Source organism: Nanorana parkeri, unplaced genomic scaffold (assembly GCF_000935625.1).
Source record: "Nanorana parkeri isolate BGI_ZX_2015 unplaced genomic scaffold, ASM93562v1 scaffold361, whole genome shotgun sequence".
Taxonomy (NCBI): Eukaryota; Metazoa; Chordata; class Amphibia; order Anura; family Dicroglossidae; genus Nanorana; species Nanorana parkeri.
The window spans coordinates 1026467-1047455 of record NW_017306629.1 but is presented as its reverse complement, the minus strand read 5'-3'; the positions used below and the strand labels follow the sequence as shown (position 1 = coordinate 1047455).

The following is a 20989-nucleotide window of genomic DNA, read 5'->3' as shown; positions in this document are numbered from 1 at the left end:
CATTATACTTTAAAGGAGAACTATGGGGTTAGTGTTTTTCCCCATAGTTCTCCTTAGGGTAACGGGAGGACACAAACTAGCATCCTCCCATTACCCTAAGCTCAGTATACCGCGAGCTACAGCTCGCGGTATTCTGAGACGCCGCAGCCGGAGCGGATCCCGACATGGACGTCGGGATCCGCCCAGCTGCGTGAGTGACAGCTGGCTCTGCCTATCTAGAGGCAGAGCCAGCTGTGCCCGCCCCCTCCCCCGTCCGTTCCGCCAGCCAGCGATGGCAGATCAGAGCGGGGAGAGGGGAATCCAGCCCCTCCTCCTGTCACGGCCCTCTGCTCGAGAGGTGAACGAACTCGGTATGTGTTCGCTCACCTCCTGATCTACTGAGCCGACCTGTGACAGTCTCATTGTCACAGGTCGGCTAGAACTATGAGGTGAGTGGAAAGCACTCATCTCATAGTTCTCCTTTAAGGCGATGGGAGGCACCATAGCATGGCTATTTACATTTTTATGTTGGTGTGTTTAGACTAGATTTAGTCCTTTGTAAATACCATTAAAGGAAAAGCAGTGACATCAATAGGAACTTCCAGTCTGTTTGAAAAGTTGGTGCAGATCTGTTTTGTTATGTAATTTACATTTTTTATAATTTTTTAAATTATTTTAATTTTAAATTAATCAAGCCCATGGGTATCATAAATGCCTTTGTTTTTCATAAGGGATTTCTACAGCTAGATCTTTAAAGATGGGGATAATCTACAGTGATCTTCTGTAGACTGCCAAGTGCTCCATACTGCTAGAAGCAAGACATTATGTTAAGGTCTTGGGCCTAAAACATATCAGCACTGAACAAAGCTATGACTTTGTCATTGTAAAAAAATAGCTTTATAGTGAAACCTCCACTCGCTTTTTGTTGACTTTAATAGTTTCTTGTAAAAGCACAATTTATACTTCATATCAAAAAGCAAGTGCAACTGAAATCTCAGGGACCAGCCCGAGAAGGACCAGCCACTGACCACCATTGTAAAGGAACGAACAAAGAGGTCTGTGTCTATTTATAACACCACATACATTGCAACTTTACTAAAATGACTTCTTAAAGTATTAGATTTAACTTAGATTAGATATTCTTTTTATATGAACAACCTGTAATTTTATTAGGTTCATGAGATGCGCTTCTTTTTATTGGTCTGATTTTTATTAATGTATTAATATTTTATTACATTCATTTTATTATGTATTCACACAGGTTGTGCTTTTTTTCTGTATAGGATGAGCGAGCACACCTTAACTGGGACAATTTGTGACACACCTTGTACCTCACACCCTAGGCAGTGCATAGACATCCAAAAATAGCCTTTTGCAAATTTATGAAATGCTGCTAAGGAACATATCTTTAGATCAAACAAAGAAATCATAAACAAATAGTCTATTGATACCATCAAGGCAGTTCCAGTTATTGGCTTATATGTAATAGATTGCCAAAATTTCCCCATTCTGCTTAATGGGGAAGATGAAATGTTGGTGGTTGGTTTTGTTTAGTGGGCTTTACATCTCTCCTGAGGGTTAGGGAAATGCCTTTCAACTGTCCTAGACCTGTTCTTGTGTTCACAGAAAGAAAAAAGGTAAAATAAAAACAATACAGTGACAATACACAAATAACAATTAAAAAAACAAAGATCGCTAAAGGAAAAAGTTAAATTACCATGAATACACTTAAAACACTTTATATATGAAGAAAAAAAGGGATTCTTTTCAAAGTTTTTCTATACAACTTCAACCTCCTATCCCTTACAGCCTGGGAAGGTGCCATCTTAGCCACTATCTGGATTGTAATAGCCATGGTGCTGGTCATGTGATTAGTTTTGACACCAGCAATTTGAGGCTTGAAAGTTTGATTGAGAGCTGACATAAACACTGGCAACCTTGACAGTTGGTATGCCTTGAATGTGACTGTTTTGGGAGACATTAAATTGGTGGGTAAAGTTTCTCTTTAATGAAATTGAGGGCTTCCAGTTTAGTGAAATTGGGTGATTTTGGGGCAAAATCAATTTTGCCAAAATCATGTATTGATTGCATTGAATGAGAGTTTCCTGATTGATTTCAGAAGGTTGCTCAGTCATTTGGTTTACGATTTTACTCATATAGGTGTGGCTTGGAAGTCATTTCATCAGAAGATTTGCTTAAAATCTCAGACGGTAACTACAATAGGGATAGAGTAGGGATAATTGTTGTATCTGATGCTGTATTGACAGAACAATTAAGTGACAAAAGGAAGATAATATCATAGCGTTCCATAACCCTCCCGTCTTGTGTGCAACATCAGTCATAACCTTGGACACCATGAAAAACACTGGATGATACATAGTGAGACATCCTGACATGTTGATGTGGAGTTGTAAAAATGCTTAACTATAAATGATTTTTAAACCCTGGGATTAGAAAGCAGTTACAGTTAAGCTAAACAAAGCACCCTATAATGCTTTAAAAAAACCTTACATACTGTACTGTATATTACAACTGCAATATAACAAATCCCAGAAATTGTGCCTCATCAGATGCAAAACATTCAGAATACTTTAAGCAAACCTGTCCTTAAATAGCTTTAAAGAACTATGGGTTATATTCACTAAGCTGCCGTATGCAGCCGAGTGAACGACCGAACTGAAACGAAGTGAGCCTGAACGCTGTTCCGCTATTCACTTCAGGCTGGTACGGCTGACTCCAGCAGTATATCGGCTGAATTCTGCCATACATCAGACTTCGGCTGGCTTCGGGTCTGCCCAACATGCATAGCCGAAGCTACGGCTAGATTCTTCGGCTGCTTCGTGAATAGACCCTTATATTCCACACACATCCATTTGCTTAAAACACTTACAGGGTTATTCACAAAAGGGTGAAAAGTTTGGAGAAGACAGGAGAAGTGAACAACCTAGGACAACACAGCTGATTTGGAAAATTCTCCAATTCAGCTCACTTTCCAGGTCAGCAATGTTGTCTCAGATTGTTCACTTCTCTTGCCTTCTCCAAACTCTTCACCCTTTTGTGAATAACCATGTTAGTGAACCCTTTGGAATGATCTGAAATTCTTCTGAATAGCTACTAAAATGTTGTCTGATCTTTAGATAAATAAAAATAAAGGACAAACACACTCTGGCTAATAATGCAAAAGCAATTATACTATTTCATGAACATGTTGCTTTTGTCTACATGACATTGCTATGTGCAATCACTTATTGTGGAGCGCTGTGTGCAATTAAATGCAGGAGTGTTGAGGAGCCATTTAAAATGATTTGGAATACAAGATGTGTGTGCTGTGCTACCGTAAATTGTAGTGTACGCGAAGCCTCACAATCCAGTCTTAAAAAGTATAAAAACCCTGGATTAATTATTTGGTGGAAGCTTAGTTTAGTAATATTTAGCATTAGTTTAGTAAGTAGTACTTTATTAGTAGTAGTTTATTAAACTAACGCTGATCAGACATTCACAACTATTAATGTGTTAATGAGGAATGTTAGGCCATTTCTCCTTAAAGGCTTTTCAGTATGCTTACATTAGCAAAGGTCATGCCACAGCATCTCATATGTGCTGAAATCTGGACTCAGACCTGGAAAATACAAAATACAATTATACAAAATATTTAGAATCACCACAGAAAAAGGGACACACCCCAATTATTCTAACTATACAACAAACAAAACTAGATGGGGCTTTTAAGGTGGCATCTAAAGAATGCAAGGGGACATATCTAAACATATAATAACACACAGGCCACATATAGAATCATTTATAAGAACAACAATTACTTTTATTTAAAAAATACATATAAGACATACAGGTAAAAAACATAACAAATAACGGCTCCCTTCATGGCAATAATAGTAGATATACCACGACATTTGACCTCCCTGGAACCCGTACTGATACATAATGTATATTTTATTAACTCAATACACTGTTTTGGCATCAATTTCTTTATGACAATATACTTGAACAGTTTCATAAAATAATATTTATCATTACAGGATACAAATAATACTCTATTTTGGCTATTCAGTTGCTATTCTGTTGCTATTCTATTGAACTACTCCTGTGATTGTTTTGGTGAATCACCAAACTTTTTATAGCTTTAGGTGACTTCTGCATTTACATTCTACACAATGTCTGAATTCATTGCTGCTATACTACCAAGTTATTCAGGCCCCAAAGCTGTAAAACTGTCTGACGTGACAATGAGAGCACCACCATACTTTGTGGATGGGATGATTTTTTTTGTATTGGTATGCAGTATATTTTATTTTGAAACGTAGATTAAACTTGTGTCCCATTCATGCATAGAACATTGTACAAGAATTTCTGTGGAAAATCCAGATGTATTTTTTTTCTAATCTGGGACCTACAGCAGTTTTTTGGTTTTCAACAGTTTGTTCTGTGGTGATGAGGAAAATAATTCCTGTTCAGTCTTTTTACAGTGGGCACAACAACAAACTTTGAACTTTCAAGTTTAAAGGATTTCTTCAGGTCATTGATATTACCTAAGGGTTCCTTTTCAGTTCCTTTTATATTGCTTGCTCCTCCCTTGCCATTATCATCTATTCATTTTAATGGGAAGCTTATTTATCAGTCTGTCAGATGGGATTTTCATTAAAATTAGTGGAGACCGAGTCATACTGTTTTGCTATTTTTTTTCCTCATTACCTTCCTTTTTTATTCTGTATATGATATTGGGGATATTTGGTTGATGATTAATGACCAGAAGGTTGCCACTGCAAGATAACTGTTTAACCTCTTCCTGAAAGTCACATTTGTGTTTACAGTATAGCAGATACATCATACAGCATGGACGTTATCACAAACACATTATATATATCTATATATCTATATACATATATATGTATATAGGTATATAGATATATATATATGTATGCACAGTACATACATTTAGCATTGAGTGTCTAATTAACTAAGCTTCCTGATTAACACTGTCAGAAAAATATTTTTTTTGTCATAATTGCCTGAATATTGTGTTTTGTGTTAGGATTTTTTGGGAATGAAGCACAGCATAGAAAACAAAAATAACACACAGCATAGACAATATTTGTCGCCAAGCAACAGTAAGCTAATCATTAAAATGGCCTGGATGGGAAGGGGGTTTAACACCGCGGATGTCAACTGGTTAAATAAATGACTTGAAGCCCAATGTAATCCTGTGCTTACAACTGTAATACACAGGCAGTGGGCCAGCATTCCAGCAGTCTGACATTCCCCCCCCCAAAGACTGCTACAATAAACAGCACTGCACATAAAGTGAGAAAGCTGTTGATTAGAGCAGTGTGCACGGAGGCATCTTGAAACACTGGAGAGCCGGGCAACTGTTTGTGTGGTAGAGCAACGGTCTGACTCTCCTACATGTGGCCATAACAGAGTTTTTAATCCTTGCAGATTGGCTTAGCCTGCTCATCAGTATTTGAAACTGCTAAACAGCTTCAGTCTTCCTGCAATGAAATGCCATAGACCCCAACAATCCTATATCTGTGAAAATCTGAGGGTACATACTGTTAACCATTTTACCAGCATGATGCAGCTCAGATGAGATATGTAACCAAGGCCTAGCTCTCCTAAACCACTTCATATAAGATATGGATATTTCATTACAATGCATAACATCTTTCATACAGTTATGCTTTGTAAAATAGAATGTTGGCTCGTGTGAGATTATCTCCTATATCACCCAAAAAACAATTAAATATCTAGGAAGAAGTGGATCTTTTCTGCTCCACTACCCAAACTACGCATGTGATACACAACACTATGGATAAGGTGTATTGCATTCCTCCCATTTAGTTATATTCCATAGTCAAGAAAACAGTCACAATTTGATTTAACATACCAATCCTTTTTTGCACTTTGATGGCCCTTTTTTTCCTTGTGAAGGAAACCTATCATTGAACTTCCATGAGGCTCTGGACTGGCAGCATTTCTCCCAGAACATTTTAGAGAAACTAAACATTTTGTACAAGTGTAAAGTATGTATAGCAAAAAACTTTTCTTTCGTTCTGGATAGAGTAGGAAAGTTTTAACACCTCGGACTCGGTCACTTAATATTTTGCTGTTTCTGTCCTATTGAGGGCATTTCCCTTCACTTTCTGTCCTAAAGATGCAACAGCAAGTAAGATGAAATCTCTCCAAAATGTGGGAATTCTTCTTTTAGTCTTTTGTTACCAAAACAATTGTCCCTGGTGGAAAATCCCTCCTAACCTCTTGTTGAGGTGACAATTGTAAAATGTACTTAGCAGGGAGGCAGTAAGGAAACACAGGGGACACCAGCCTGAAATCATACTAAGAGATAAAAAAAATACCACCTAACAAGAGACTAAATCTGGCCATACACAGCTCGAATTTCAGATTTTTGCTTCCAAATTGGCTGAAATTCTGTGGATGCTGTGGAGGACCCTGCTCGACAAAAGTTGATCAGAAAATTGAGCTCTACAAGCATATTTATTATAAGTTACTGTTTATTAATATGCTGCTTATTTTATGTCAGTTGAACTTACTTAATAGGAAAATTCAAATAGCAATTAGGCTACACAATATGACCCCTTGCCAACCAATCAATAAGTTAAGCTGATCTTTATTTTATATTAATTTGATAAGGGGTTAAAAAGGTGTTTAGGTGCATAGGTAATGTAAGCCAGTGCAACATGATGAATGTCCTTAATTAAATTGAACTTACTTATGTACTGTACTGCCTTGATTAATCACATGTTAATTATGAAGAACACTGTCACTACTATTCACATAAAACTAGTTGTACAGCCCTTGCTTAATGTTGGTTTCACCTTATAGAACTTCTCCAACCTGTTTCAGATGTTATTTTCTGATGCAATACAAGTCAATTGGTAACAGCAAAATTTATAGGCACAAAGGTATGTTAGGTTGCTCAGAAGTGTAGCTTGCAAGCCCGGGGTCCTGACTTTTATGTAATCCGGTATGATTAAGGACTTCCACTGCCAGGGTGCACATTTAAAAAACTGCTTCTCAGTTACATGTTGAGTATGTTGGAGTGTATGTGACTGTATTGAAGTATTAGAGATGAGACTTTCCTATTGCAGGGATAGATGTGAATATTTCTATGTATAAGGATTTATCAATAGGTTGGGCACACATAAACGCAGTACAATAACTGAATAACTGAATGATTGGCTGCTATAAGCTCTGGTTTACTTTCACCTTTTTCTTCACAAATGACTCCCAGTGTACTGAATGTAAAAAAAGTCACTCGCAATCCAGCTTGACTTCAGTCAATCTTTATTGACCTCTGTGTAGTGTCACATCATAGCGACGTTTTGGAACCGCTTGGTCCCTTCTTCAGGCAAACAAAGGCCTCTTTGTTTGCCTGAAAACAATGGGAGTGGCGAGCGCACAACAGGTGTGGACAGTATGGAAAAACCTTAAATAACTTTAAAAAACTTTAAAAGCACTTTTTTTGAAAAAACTTTTTTTATTTTATATATATAAATAAAAATAAAAGACTTTAAATACCGGGTGTGGGTGAGCGAGCTCCTAAATCAGGGAGAGGAACCCTGTAGACAATGTGAAACAATGAAAGAAGGAGCGCTACAACCCTGGAATACTGGGTGTTTAACAGTTAAACAGTTAAAAGATACAGTGTAACTATTGATGCAGACTCACTTTTGGACGGACGAGGTGGTAGGTTCTGAGAGTGTACGAGCTCAGAACTACTTCTGGCTTGACAAAGAGGTACAGAGCCTCGAAACGCGGAGCCACACCGACCACTCCACGGACCGCAAGGTCCCCCAGCCTGTAGCTTACTTTTTAAACCCCTTGCATAGCGACCACTGCTCCACTGTCAGAACGGTGTACAGCGGTGCTCCTGCTCCTGATCAGCCGACGAGTGGCAGCCTGGCCAGCTGAGCTCTCATTGCACCTGATGGTGAGCGTCCCACTACACGCACAGTGTACTTCGCCTCAACTGGTCATCCGGCCACAAGATTCACCTTCCAACATCCATGGACTGAACAGAAGCCCCACAGCCCGGAGCTCACTCCCACACAGACCAGCCACAGATTCCGCCCTGCGAGCCGTGCTGACAATTAACGGCAAGATACCACCTGGTCCGTCCAAAAGTGAGTCTGCATCAATAGTTACACTGCATCTTTTAACTGTTTAACTGTTAAACACCCAGTATTCCAGGGTTCTAGCGCTCCTTCTTTCTTTGTTTGCCTGAAGACTGTTGTCTTTTGGCTGACTGTTTTGTGTGGTACTTTTCCCCAGTTTTCTAATACAAAAGTGAAACATTAAATTGTGAATATATATGTACTGTAAATTTCAGACTGAACTGACCAGGTTCACGTGTTTTAAATGGGAGTGAATGATACTCCACCAGTGAATGTTTGTGAAATTCATATTTGCTGCTTAAAAACTAGGCCCCTTAGTGTTTCCAACATTCAGATGTTCAATCTCCAATGCATTCTGTGCTCCGTAAAATTACATGGACGGATAAATAAACACTAATATTTACCATAACTCATGTAATATGTTCTTTATCAAACATCTAAAACAAAAGAAAACTAATGAATTCCACATATTTAAAATGTAATTTTTATCATCACAGGGACAAAATCTATTTGTGTTGCAGTGGTGCTCATGCAGCACATTGATATTTCTATTCATCATCTGCCTATGCACATAATGTCAAATAATATAACAATTCTGTGATCAACTGTGTGGGAACCAAAAAAAACAATATTTCTCCAATAAAAGTTTATTGGTAGGGTTGCATAAACATTAAGGTGGATAGATACAACTTATTGATGATAACATTTGAGCATGCTGTATATGGATAAAAGTCTTCACAAACTTAGCTGCTGCTGTAACCATCCAGATTTGTGATGATCAGTTGTAGGGATTGGGTTATTTAGTTCTATGTTTTGTAAGCTATGTCACTTAGTATTTGTTGTGCATTGTTTAAAGCCCAACTGCTGCCAAAACTTTTTTTTGTTTTGGACAAGGAGGAATGGGTGGTGGTTGGAGAACCTCTGTCAGGATTTCAATGTTGTCTGTTCTGTCTTGTCAGTTGGGGAGATTTACTCTTACTTCCTGTGCTGACAAAACCTTGCCACCAGGACAGGATGTGATGGGATATATTTTTGATGGAGACAGCAACAAAAGCAAAAACAAGTTAGACTTTAGACACACTTTAATTAAACATTATCTGACTAAGGGTCTGTTCACATCAGCAACGTGCTCTACGACAAGGCTCCTGGTGTGTACTGTTATGAAGTAGTTCAATGTGGTGATTGCTCTACCACTAGGCTGCTGAAGTGCGTTGGAGGTAATGCAATGCACTGATTTCAGCACAGCGCACTGTTTGACTTTTTTTACCTTTATTGAAACGTCACAGACTGACATTCCATTCAGTTCCAGTTACCCTAGTGTGATGCAGTGCAGTGCGTCACAACATACTTCAGTGAATAAAGTACTTCATACAATACCTTTTTCATTGCACACCACCGCAATGCAGTGGCGTGAAGTGACTTTATAGTAAGCAAATTCCATTGTCTATGCATTAGTACTTGTAAAGCTCTACCCCCTTCCTATGGAGCTCAAGAAGGAACCTCAGGGCTTTCCCCAATTCTCTCAGTCTGTCCATTTGTCTGGGGGTGGTAAGCGCTGGAGAGTCTATGATCAATCCCTAACAGCTTGCATAAGGCCCTCCAAAAGCTGGAAATGAACTGGCTTCCACGGTCAGAAACAATTTGGCTAGGTATACCATGTAACTTAACGATGTTATTCAGGAATGCAACTGCAGTTTCCTGGGCGGTGGGTAGCTTAGCCAACGGTATAAAGTGAGCCATCTTCGTCAACCTATCCACAGCTACGAGAATGGTGTTATGGCTGTGGGATGAGGGGAGCTCTACAATAAAGTCCACGGACACCATCTCCCACGGGTTGGAGGGTATAGGGAGACTAGTCAGCAACCCATAAGGTCTCCCTTTATCGTACTTACAAGTAGCACAAGTGCTACAAGTGGAGACGAAGTCCGTAATAGTCTGCTTCATCTTGGGCCACCAGAAATACCTCTGGACCAATTCAGAGGTTTTGTTTATTCCCGGGTGACCCGCAAGCGGTTTGTCGTGAAGGAGCTTCAGGAACTCCACCTGAAGGCAAGGAGGTACGTAAAGTCTCGAACCTTTGTACAGGAAACCCTCATGGTCCCTCCGTAGGTCGGGCGGGACATCGCCCTCCTCGACTCTCAATCCTTCTAGCAGCCGTTGTTTTAGTGGAACCACGGTTGCTAGTATCTTCCCCGGAGGTATGATGGAGGTGGGAAGAGGCACACTGTCAAGCGGCTCCCCCACCCTGGATAGGGCGTCTGCCGTACCATTTCTGCAACCGGGCCGATAGGTAAGTGTGCTGAGGGCCCGGGATCTGCGTCCCAGACGCTGCAGCTGGGAATGTCCGTGACAGTACTGCACTGGGCAAGGCTGACCAGCTCAACCCAACGTGGTGGTGTGAATTGACTTTATAGTAAGCAAATTGCCTTCTCTATGGACAAGGCTGCCCCGCTCAGCCCAGCACATCTGGTGTTAATGTCCCTAACACAGGTTACATGACTTGCTTCATAAATTCCTCACATGTGTCATCTACACCTCCCAACTCTCTGAGATGAGAAATAGGAACACCTTCCAGCACAATGTATTTAGAAATTTGACACACCCTTACCATGCCCCCGATTATGTCGAGTCGACCATTAAGAATTTATATGCCAAAATTGATTGGTTAAACCCAGATTTTTTTCTTCATCATTACTTTTCCATTTTATTGGCTTTTCAAAAGAGCAAACAAGGCAATTAAGAGATAAGATAATGGTTTTAGTGCATAATTACACATTTGGTAAATAGAATCTTCTCATAGATACAGTATCTCTTCATCAGACCAAAAAGAGGGACAACTGAGGAGGAAAAGGGACAGAGGGATTAGGTTCCAAATGAGGGACAGTCCCTCCAAATGAGCAATAGTTGTGAGGTTTAGTCATCTAAGCAATTTTGAGTATATTACTATATTTGTTACTTTATTGGACCATCATCAGAACATATGGTTAGAAGTGGATGGGAAACCAAGAAAACACATCTCAGGCATTTATTCTACATTAGATCTCTTCAAAAAGACATTTAGATAAATCTTTTCATATTCATGTTTAAACAATTCTGGAAAACCGATAACTTGCTTTTTTATTTTATGATATGTACACATGATTGAAATGTCAGTGCCAATAAGACAAGGTCACACAGAAAGATAAGCTGAATAAAACAGGCAATGTGTACATGAACCAATGACAATAGTGTAATGCATTTCATTCTGTTCATCTGTATAGATGAACTATTAACTCAGGAATACTGGACACACCTACATGCCACTGAAACTGCTATTGAAACACATAAAAGCGACATACCAGAGGATAATGAAGAACACCTCCTGAAACGGTGGCCAAGGGATTTATAGGGCAATCTTGGGAGGAGAATTTCAAAGAGCCTGTTACCTTATCATGAAGGAGACTAAAATACTGCAGTTCATGTAGAAGACCAAAATATTGCAGATTAAAGGGTAAAGAAAAAAAAAAAAAAAGCCCCCCTGGAGAATAAAGTTATAATGTGATAGAATGCCTAGTATATTAGCACATTATGGCAGACTTGTAATCCTGTCCAGCACTGCAATATCGTCGCTCTCCTCCCTTCTGGCACTTCCATCTTCATTCTGGTCTTCCGGGTTTGAAGTTTTCAACTGCTTGATTGGCTGCTTCAGTATATGGAAACAATAAAAAGTGCTGACAGGCAGAATGGAGGATCTATGCCAGGAGAGACTTACACAGTATCGTTTGTCATATTAAACCTGCCTGTCAGCACTTACATATCATTTTTCGGGGGGAAGGGGGGCTTTAAGCAATTTTCAGGCTTAAAATTTGCATTTTATCATGTGTGTAAAAAAAAAAAAGCAAAAACTGCTCTGGCGGCGAAAGAGTTAACCCAATCTTAACACCAACATTTTGGCCTTTACATACCTTTATGTAAATAAACATAATGATTGCACTAATTGTATTGTTAGGCAATGCTATTCAGTTTATCTTGCAATAGGGTCTCAAGGAATACAACAAGACATGCATGCTAATCATACAACTTTGTATCACAACTTTATAAATATATTGTTTCTGTTTATTTTGTGATTTCCATTCTTGCAAATAATGATTCAAAGAACAACTCCAGGATTTTTAAAAAATGAATCCTTGCAGTGGGGCCACCCCCGCACTGCAAAGGTTAATTGCTTGTTTTTCTTTAGTGGCGAAAATAAAGAAGAAATACTTACCTGATCTTCGGTCCTGCCTGGTTGTTAGATTGCTCCCTGCAGCCTCTCCTCCCCTGGGCTCCAGCGATCTAAGGACCCGTGATCAGTCTGTGCCACGGGACTGAGGATTGGGTGAGTATTTCTTCTTTATTCCATTCCCTATACCAAAACAAACAGTTCACTTATTTTTTTAAAATTCTGGAGTTGTTCTTTAGGCATTGTGGCCATTCATGAAATAGCAGCCAGGAGTCAGTTTACAAGGCTCATGATGCCACAGACCTAGTACTTACATCCATGGCAGCAAAAGGGTTGACTGGGGAGGGGTTGGAACGTCTGTCATGTTCTTAATTGGTGTCTGTGTGCCCATTGAGGCATGAGTGCATTTACCCAATCATTTTTACATATTAAAGGAGAACTATGAGGTGAGTGATTTCCATTCATCCTCATAGTTAGAGCCGACGTGTGACAATGCAACTGTCACAGGCCGGCTCTATTGATCGGGAAGTGAGTGAACACATACCATCTCTCGCTCACTTCCCGATCCTCTCCCTGCAGAGAGCGGTGACTGTCAGTCACTACTCCCCACAGGGATTCCCCCCTCTGATCCTCCAGTGCTGACTGGAGGAACGGACAGGGGTAGGGGGCGGGCACAGTTGGCTGTACCTCTTGATAGGCTGAGCCCACTGTCAATCTGCCAGCTGGGTGGAGAGTATTGTCGGGATATAGCACGCTATATACTGAGCTGAGGAGGTTAGTATATGTCCTCCCGTGACCCTAAAGAGAACTATGGGATAAAAAGGTTACTCCATTGTTCTTTTTTAATTCTGGGGATGTGGTGGGGCTTTGTCTTTTACTTACAAACGTTGAAATGAAAGGTGTTTCTCTTTCTCATCTAAGAAAGTTGGAAAGTTTGGCCATGTGAGATCATAGAAGTAGGTCCCAGATGACATCATCTCATAGCTAGAAATGAAGGTGGAAATGTATGATCCTGACTTGTGATTAATCTAAAATACACTATGACCACTTCTGCTGCTTAATGTCACGTTGCAGTGCTCACCTCTTCAGCTCAGCCTTTGCCTTTTGCTCCTTGACAAATATTTTAGTAAGTTCACACCCTAAATAAGCAATTTACAGGCACACCTTTTCACACCCAAAGACACGCATGAAATCAGAAATAGTTATACTAACGTGATAAAATCTCATAAGCACGTCACTATTATTTTTTCTTTTGGCTGATCATCAATCGAGGGTTATAGTATTACAGAGTGGTGCATTGTGACAGTCACTTATGGACACAGATAGCATAATAATAAAATAATACTATTTATCAGCTAGCTGAAGATTCATTATAGCCTGTATAAGGATATCAGTCTCAGAAGCAAGTGGAATACATTATGCCTTCAGGTTATTTCAGGGAAAAACGGTTTGCTTCTAAGTTGTACTTTTGTTTGTACTTTTGAGTTGCTTCTACATTGACTTGTGTGGTAAAGAAAACAGTTCAGACACATGTGCATGTACATAAGCCATTTAAGGGGCGCCTTTCAGGTGCTAAGGGCTAGCATGATTTATTGATTCCATTTTTTACACTACTCTACACTATTTATATGGTGTACTTTTCCTTGCAGTCTCTCAGGCTTGCAGCCCTACTAGGCTTGCTGAAGGCAGTGATACTTTGTACCACAATAACAGGAAAGAGAAGGTGTAAGTTGCAGAGGGTGTCCGTTTCTAAGGTCAGCATGAATATGGGAATATGGTGCACTCTAAACAGCGATTGGCCTTTTTTCTTTCTGAGTACTCCAGTGACATATTACAGATGATGCTGTGGCCAAATCATAGACAGGAAAAGATACCACTAGCCCACCATCTAAGGTCAGGCTACATAGAACCTATTCATTCTTTGCTTATACCTCCTTTAAAAAAAAAAATGCATTGTATGTTAGGTAGAAAAGCTGTTTATCAAAACATTTTTTTGTCAGCATGCTGGCGTTTTACCCTAACTTCACATGCAATTACTGGGAAAGCAAAGAAATAGACATCTCCAACATCAGGGACACATACAGCAACAAAACACTTCTTTAGGCGAGTGGAGAAGTGTTAGAACTTCTGTAACGTTTTACATTTCTCTTATTTCCTTGGTGGTCATTGCTACAGGAAGTAAGGGGACATTTTCCCAATAAGGACACAGAAGCCAACAGAAAAACTGCCAGCTGCTTTAACTGGCAATTTTGTATCCAAAGATAAAAAGGAAAAAAAATCTTTTAGCTTTCAGTTTACTGTAATCTTAAAGCAGGACTAAAGTCTGCAGATGCTTACCTTCACTCCAGCAACGAGACGTCCATGAGCTCCCTTGCTGACATTTTTTCCCAGGCTTCTTCCAGGTGCTGGGTCTTAGACCATCATCTTTAGCTGGAATGAGATAACTTCCATGCTTGGACACAGGAGTTCATCCATTCCAGCACCAAGGTGTGCTGAGATTGTGGAGCTGTGCATGTGTAGCTCAGTGTACATTCTAAAGAAGATTGTGAACAGACAGCTCAGTTGGTCTCATTGTGGAAGAAACATGGCATGTCTCTTCTGCAATAAATAGCCTGCCTGTTAACAACCTTTAATTTTTGTTTTAACTTCTATTTCGCTTTAATTGTATACTTACGCGAATACATAACAAGCTTTTACCAGGCAGAGCTTACCATTCTTCATTATTATAGTATAAATGAAGCTGGTCTACTTTGAACCCCTTTCTTCTTAAAGCAGAACTAAATTTGAGAGTGCACAGGTCAGCTTTTGCCGTACTGTGCAAGTATGGATGGTATGGCACACTTACCTGACACTGTCCCCTCCCTCAGTGGAGACAGGTCAACGGTGACTGTTTACAGGTATAGCATATACTGTGCAACCTTTCAGATAAATTACGTTGATCTCTTGTTATATTTTGCTGGAAACATATGCCTTCAGACTTAATAGTTAATTGATCTTTTACTAATTTGGTAAATAATAAATGATTGCAACAAAAAGCTTTTATAAGTTTTCTAAACAATCCTGTACATTTTTTTCCAGTTGTAATTTTCTATAAGTGTCTGTAAATATTATGGCGCTTTTTATAGGTTATTTGATCATTATTTTTAATTATTTTTCAGCTATTTGGAGCATGGGTTTGGATCCTGGTTGCTGCTACAAGAGTATTTGCACCTCTCGTGCAAGGATGGGTCATGTATGTTTCAGTGTCCTCATTCTTCTTCTCATTGCTACTCCTGATGGTCTACTTGTTTGGCTTCCACAGAAACCATTGCAACACCTGGAAAATAATAGTAAGATATTTTTGTTACTGTATCTTTACCATACTAAATTATAACATAATTTTTTTTTTACACCAGCAATTCTACCTAAGGATTTTTCAAGTGTCCATCTTTGATAAAAACTATGAAACGGGAAGGAGCCTAAAGTAGAACTATTGGCAAAAATAACATTTATATGCATATGCAGACTGTAACTAGCATGAACACTGCAGTTTTTTTTTTATAATACAAAAAGAAAGCAAAACAATTGGGCGGAGCTAGCTGTGACAGCTAGCTCCACCCAACTGTTTCCTATTGGCTGGCACCTGCTAGAGTCTTCTAGCAGGTCCTGGCTCATGAATAACAACTGGGTGGTCCGGCTGTGATGTCACGGCCGGCTCTGCTCAGTTGTTATTGTTTAATGACAGTTCAGCGTCCCCATGTTATTTGGGGACGCTGATATGTCATTACAACTGGGCGCAGCCAGCCGCGAGATCACTGCTGGTTCCGCCCAGCTATCATTTGCTGGGCGAACGGCTGGCCTTCGCCCCGCTTCACCTGTCACTTCGGCTCAGTAGAGTCGAAGCATATGACTTCGGCTTGTCTGAATCGCTCGGCCGCCTTCAGCTGCTGTACGGGCTATAGTGAATACGTGATACGGCTGGATCCCCATAGCATAAAAAGAGGAGAGCGGGCTACAGGAAACAATCATAAAAAGTTTTGTGAGAGGAAATAGGAAAACAACTACTACTAACTAGCTCTTTATTTAAATGTTAATAGTTGGTATACATACAATTTGTAGTACTGCGTATTACAACCTATAGGAGATCCTCACTGAACAGCAGATATTATGATGGTTAAAAGGGGATTTTAGGATATGGCTATGATACAAACAATCCTAATTAAAGCACAACTCCAGCAAACACGTTGTATTATTGTTTTGGATGGCGCAGGGAAGGGTTAAAGTCTCTATAAGAAGGCTACATGTACACTTAAAAGTGAATGTATTGGCAAAACTTTTTTTATTTTAGTTTTGGATAAAGTATAGAAGGGTTAAAAACTGAGCTATCACTTTTTTCCAACAATTCATCTCCACACAGCTAACTCCTCATGTATCACATGCTTTTAGATTGTAAGCTCTCACGGGCAGGGCCCTCCTTACCATTTTGTCTTGAATTGTATTGTACTGTAAATGTAATGTCTTCCTTATATTGTAAGGCACGGTGCAAACTGTTGTCGCTATATAAATCCTCTATTATGATAATAATATCATGTTATTTTATTGCTGTTTATGCCCTTTTGGGGAGATTTCCGTTCACTTTCTGTCCCAGAGGCACAACAGGAAGTCAGAGGAGATTTCTACAAAGCAAGAGAACACCCCCTTTTTTTCTGGCAATAACTCCAAAATTTTGAATTTCCCCTTGCTTGCTTTCTCAGTGATAATGATTACCAAGACAGAAGAGGGTGAATCTACCTAGCAGGGACACAGACAGCAATAAAAACTTGATAGAAGGCCTACCTTTTCACCACTCTATCCAAAACTAAAAAGGTCACACATCAGAGTTAAAAAAAAACTAAAATGTATGCATTGGAGCACTCATCGCATTGTGGTTTAGTGATTCATTAAAAGTATTTTCTACTTTCACTGATAAGATGTCAAATCTTTAATTGTAGGAGTTATACCTAGTGGTGAGATTTCACTTTGGAAAATGCATGTTTCCGCTGATACAGCACTTCTCTATAGAAGAACTGATACAGAGCTTGAATCAAAACATAATCGTGCCAAACTGTTAGGGCCATCAAAAAAATCATTATCACTTTCCATAGATATTTCAGAAGCCTTTAAGTGAACAGTTCTGTGATTGATGTATCAGGGGCATACGCTGCAGATTGCCCACTGCCAGAGCCTTATACAAAATATTTTCTTAGGACTTTAAAGTAAACCTATGCTTGGGTTAAGTATTAAGTGCCAGCTGAATTTCATAGTACTCATTTACTGCACCTATATTAAAATCAGTTTGTGTCTAGAGTGCCCATGTACCCCTAATACCTGGGACACTCTATTATGTAAATACCTCCTACGATAAAGCTACTCACACCATGTTGCCTTATATGCCTTAGTGTTGATTATGGTGGGTGGCCTAACTGGCTGACAGGGAGGACAGAGGACAGGAGTGGGTGGGCCAATTCCAGCTGGAAATTGGCATTGGGAAAATAGATCGTTCTGGGATTCGGGGCACTCTGGTTTTTACTACTCAGTACCAATACAGATATACTACAGACCTATGTTTAATTTAAGTTAATGCATGGCAAGTGAACAGTTTCTGAAATGTGAAAACCATGTATATACTGTACATCTTTGTTGTAAAGTTGTTGATCTCACTGCTGTGAACTCTGATGTCCATATTTTTCTTATTAGGATGTTATCTACCATGGGATTACAGCAACATTTTACTTGAGCGCTGCTGTGCTGCAAGCTTATGCTACAATAGATTGTGATCGATTGATAGTACCTGCTGGAACTTGCACTCGTCTGATTTACCACTTGGATGCTGCAGCCACAGTAAGTGTCACTGATGTTCTTATATTTTACTTTTACCTATTTATTTTTTCCAATAATCCTATTACCAAAAATGGTACAGAAGTAATTATAGGATGTTACAGAGTTTACCTAACAAAGTAAAAACAGTGAAGCGCCACGAACTGTCTATCCTCAGTGGGAAATCCTCTTGGGCATACTGCAGGATGCTGCCCCAAAGAAGCCAGGAAAGCTGAGAATCTAGGAAATAAGCACAATAGGGGCGCCTTTCCTGGTGCAGATCAATATTATTTCAGTAAACATGAAGTAAAGAACCGAATAATACTCACAAACATGAGTGTCACACAGCCATGGGATAAGAGCTGACAGGCAGTAGGATGTCCACTAGGCGATTCCTGTGTGTAGTGACGTTAACGCGTTTCCGGGGCACGCCCCCTTCATCAGAACATAGCGTCACCTTTCTCATCTCCAACTTTAAAGTTTGTGTGGCCAATCAGAGGCGAGCCATGAAGGCACATCACGAAATTAGTGCTGTTGCGGCCGTGGCTGTGTCCGTCTAGGGAACCATGTTAAGGAGGAGTGCCGCGATCAGCCAATGGGGACCCGGAACGGCTCGGGCTCCATCTACTGGGTGTCGCTGCCGCTCAGCATATCACGGCACCCGAAAACCGGACTGGCTAATACATCTAAGGACGGCAAGGTGTCAGCTGACAGCATGTGCTGAATATACCAAGCACTATGGGAACTCAGTCCCCTATACGAGATGGATGAAGGAAAGGTGAACTAAAGCTGATGTCTACCACATGTATGTGAACACAGGCAGCCATATGTTAGATATGCATAAAAATATATAGGGACATATATATAAAATTAAAATTAAAAACATGATAAATAGTGAGAATGCATGGTAATGATAAAAAATATATAACATACTGAGAGATAGGATATATACAAATTGTGCATAATCAAATATATAAATATATTAAGATTGGGACCCCATGGGTAACCACATATGATTGATAAAAGACCAGTACTAAAGCCAGATCTAATAAATAATATAATATGAAATAAGCTGGAATAAAATGACTTCATGTAAAAGAACTGGAAAGATCAGATAATGATGGGACTGACGCAAAACTAAAATTGATTTAGGATGGAATAAGAGGATATGACAGGGCCGAACAGTGGGAATGGTCGGGGATAACTGTGGGGGTGGTGGCCGGTGAAAATGATGGAACCCCCTTTGAGGGACTGTCGAAGTCACAGGGGAAGCAGTGGTTGGGACAGCCGTAAAGAAGAATTATAGAGAAGACACCAGCTCTAAGCCCTCCTTGAGACCACTAGGGTGTAGGCTGTTCAGAGAGTAAATCCAAAAGGTCTCTCTCTGACATAATCTTTTATATCTCGTACCTTCATCGAAGTTATCTGGTATCATCTCTATACCAAATACTTTGAGTCCCTCAGGATTAGAGCTATGGACCTCCAAAAAATGTCTGGGCACCGAGTGGTCGTCTGCTTTTTTGATGATCTTTCTCTTATGCTCTCCGAACCTGGTTCGCAGAGTTCTGATCGTACGACCTACATATAATTTACTGCAAGGGCAAATGAGACCATAGATAACAAACTGTGATGCACAGTTGATGAACTGCTTGGTGGGAAAACTTTTATCTAAGTGGGAAATGTCCTTTTTTCTGTGCCAACGATACGAGCATGTTCCACAGTTGTATACATTACACTTGAAACATCCTGTTTGGCCAAAAATACCTTTACCAGAATTCAATGTTTTTATGGACTTCAGTCTACTAGGGGCTATCTTGCTGCGAAGGTCTTTGGGTTTTCTGAAGATGACCTTAGGACAGCTGGGGAGAGAGTTCTTCAAGACGCGATCTTCTCTCAGTATGTGCCAGTGATTTTTCAATATTCTTGAGATTTGGAAAGCCCCATCATTGAATTGGGTACAGAAATTGATATTATAGGGTTCTCTGCAGTTGGCTGTGTGACACTCATGTTTGTGAGTATTATTCGGTTCTTTACTTCATGTTTACTGAAATAAAATTGATCTGCACCAGGAAAGGCGCCCCTTTTGTGCTTATTTCCTAGAGTTTACCTAACAGTCCAAGCTAAATAGCCCTAAAAAGACCTCCAGCAAGGTTTGAAATGGTCTATATATATAAAGATCTATATAGATATATACATATCTCTATATAGGTATATAGATCTATATATATAGATCTATATATATATATATATCATCTGTATTCACAGAGAAAAGCCACTATGATATTAATAGTGTAATCTAGGTAATCTAGCCATTCACAGCAAGTGTAATAAGAAGAATCTTAACTTGTTCACGTGAATATGTAGTTGGCTTGTGCCAACAGAATTTTGAATCAAAGAGCTACTAGTGGCTTTTAATGCATGAGATATTTGACCTTGATAACAGCATAAAGACAACAAAGACCTTAATGATTGACAAGTGGTGAGGTAATCAATAATTATGTGAACCTCTTAAGAATAACTCCAGACTATGTGGAAATAGTTCTGTTCCTGTGTTTAATATATTAAAGGAGAACTATGGGGTTAGGGCTTTTCCCCATAGTTCTCCGAAGGGTAACGGGAGGACACAAACTAGCGTCCTCCCGTTACCGAAAGCTCAGTATACCGCGAGCTGCAGCTACTGAGACGCCGCAGCTGAAACGGATCCCGAAAATTATGTCTGGATCCGCCCAGCTGCGTGAGTGACAGCAGGCTCTGCCTATCTAGAGGCAGAGCCAGCTGTACCAGCCCCCACCCCCCCCCCCCCCCCCGCCCGCACCCGCGACCA

The 20989-nt window shown here is 39.8% G+C and overlaps 1 protein-coding gene across 1 annotated transcript in view; it reads left to right on the top strand.

Annotated features, from left to right (window-relative positions):
• The window catches only part of MALL (mal, T-cell differentiation protein like), a 31428-nt gene that overhangs the window by 7872 nt on the left and 2567 nt on the right, over positions 1 to 20989 (top strand). The window contains exons 2-3 of the mRNA XM_018558820.1: positions 15489 to 15659; positions 18046 to 18189. Coding sequence (XP_018414322.1) covers positions 15489 to 15659; positions 18046 to 18189 — 315 coding nt within the window. The remainder of the gene's footprint in view (positions 1 to 15488; positions 15660 to 18045; positions 18190 to 20989) is intronic.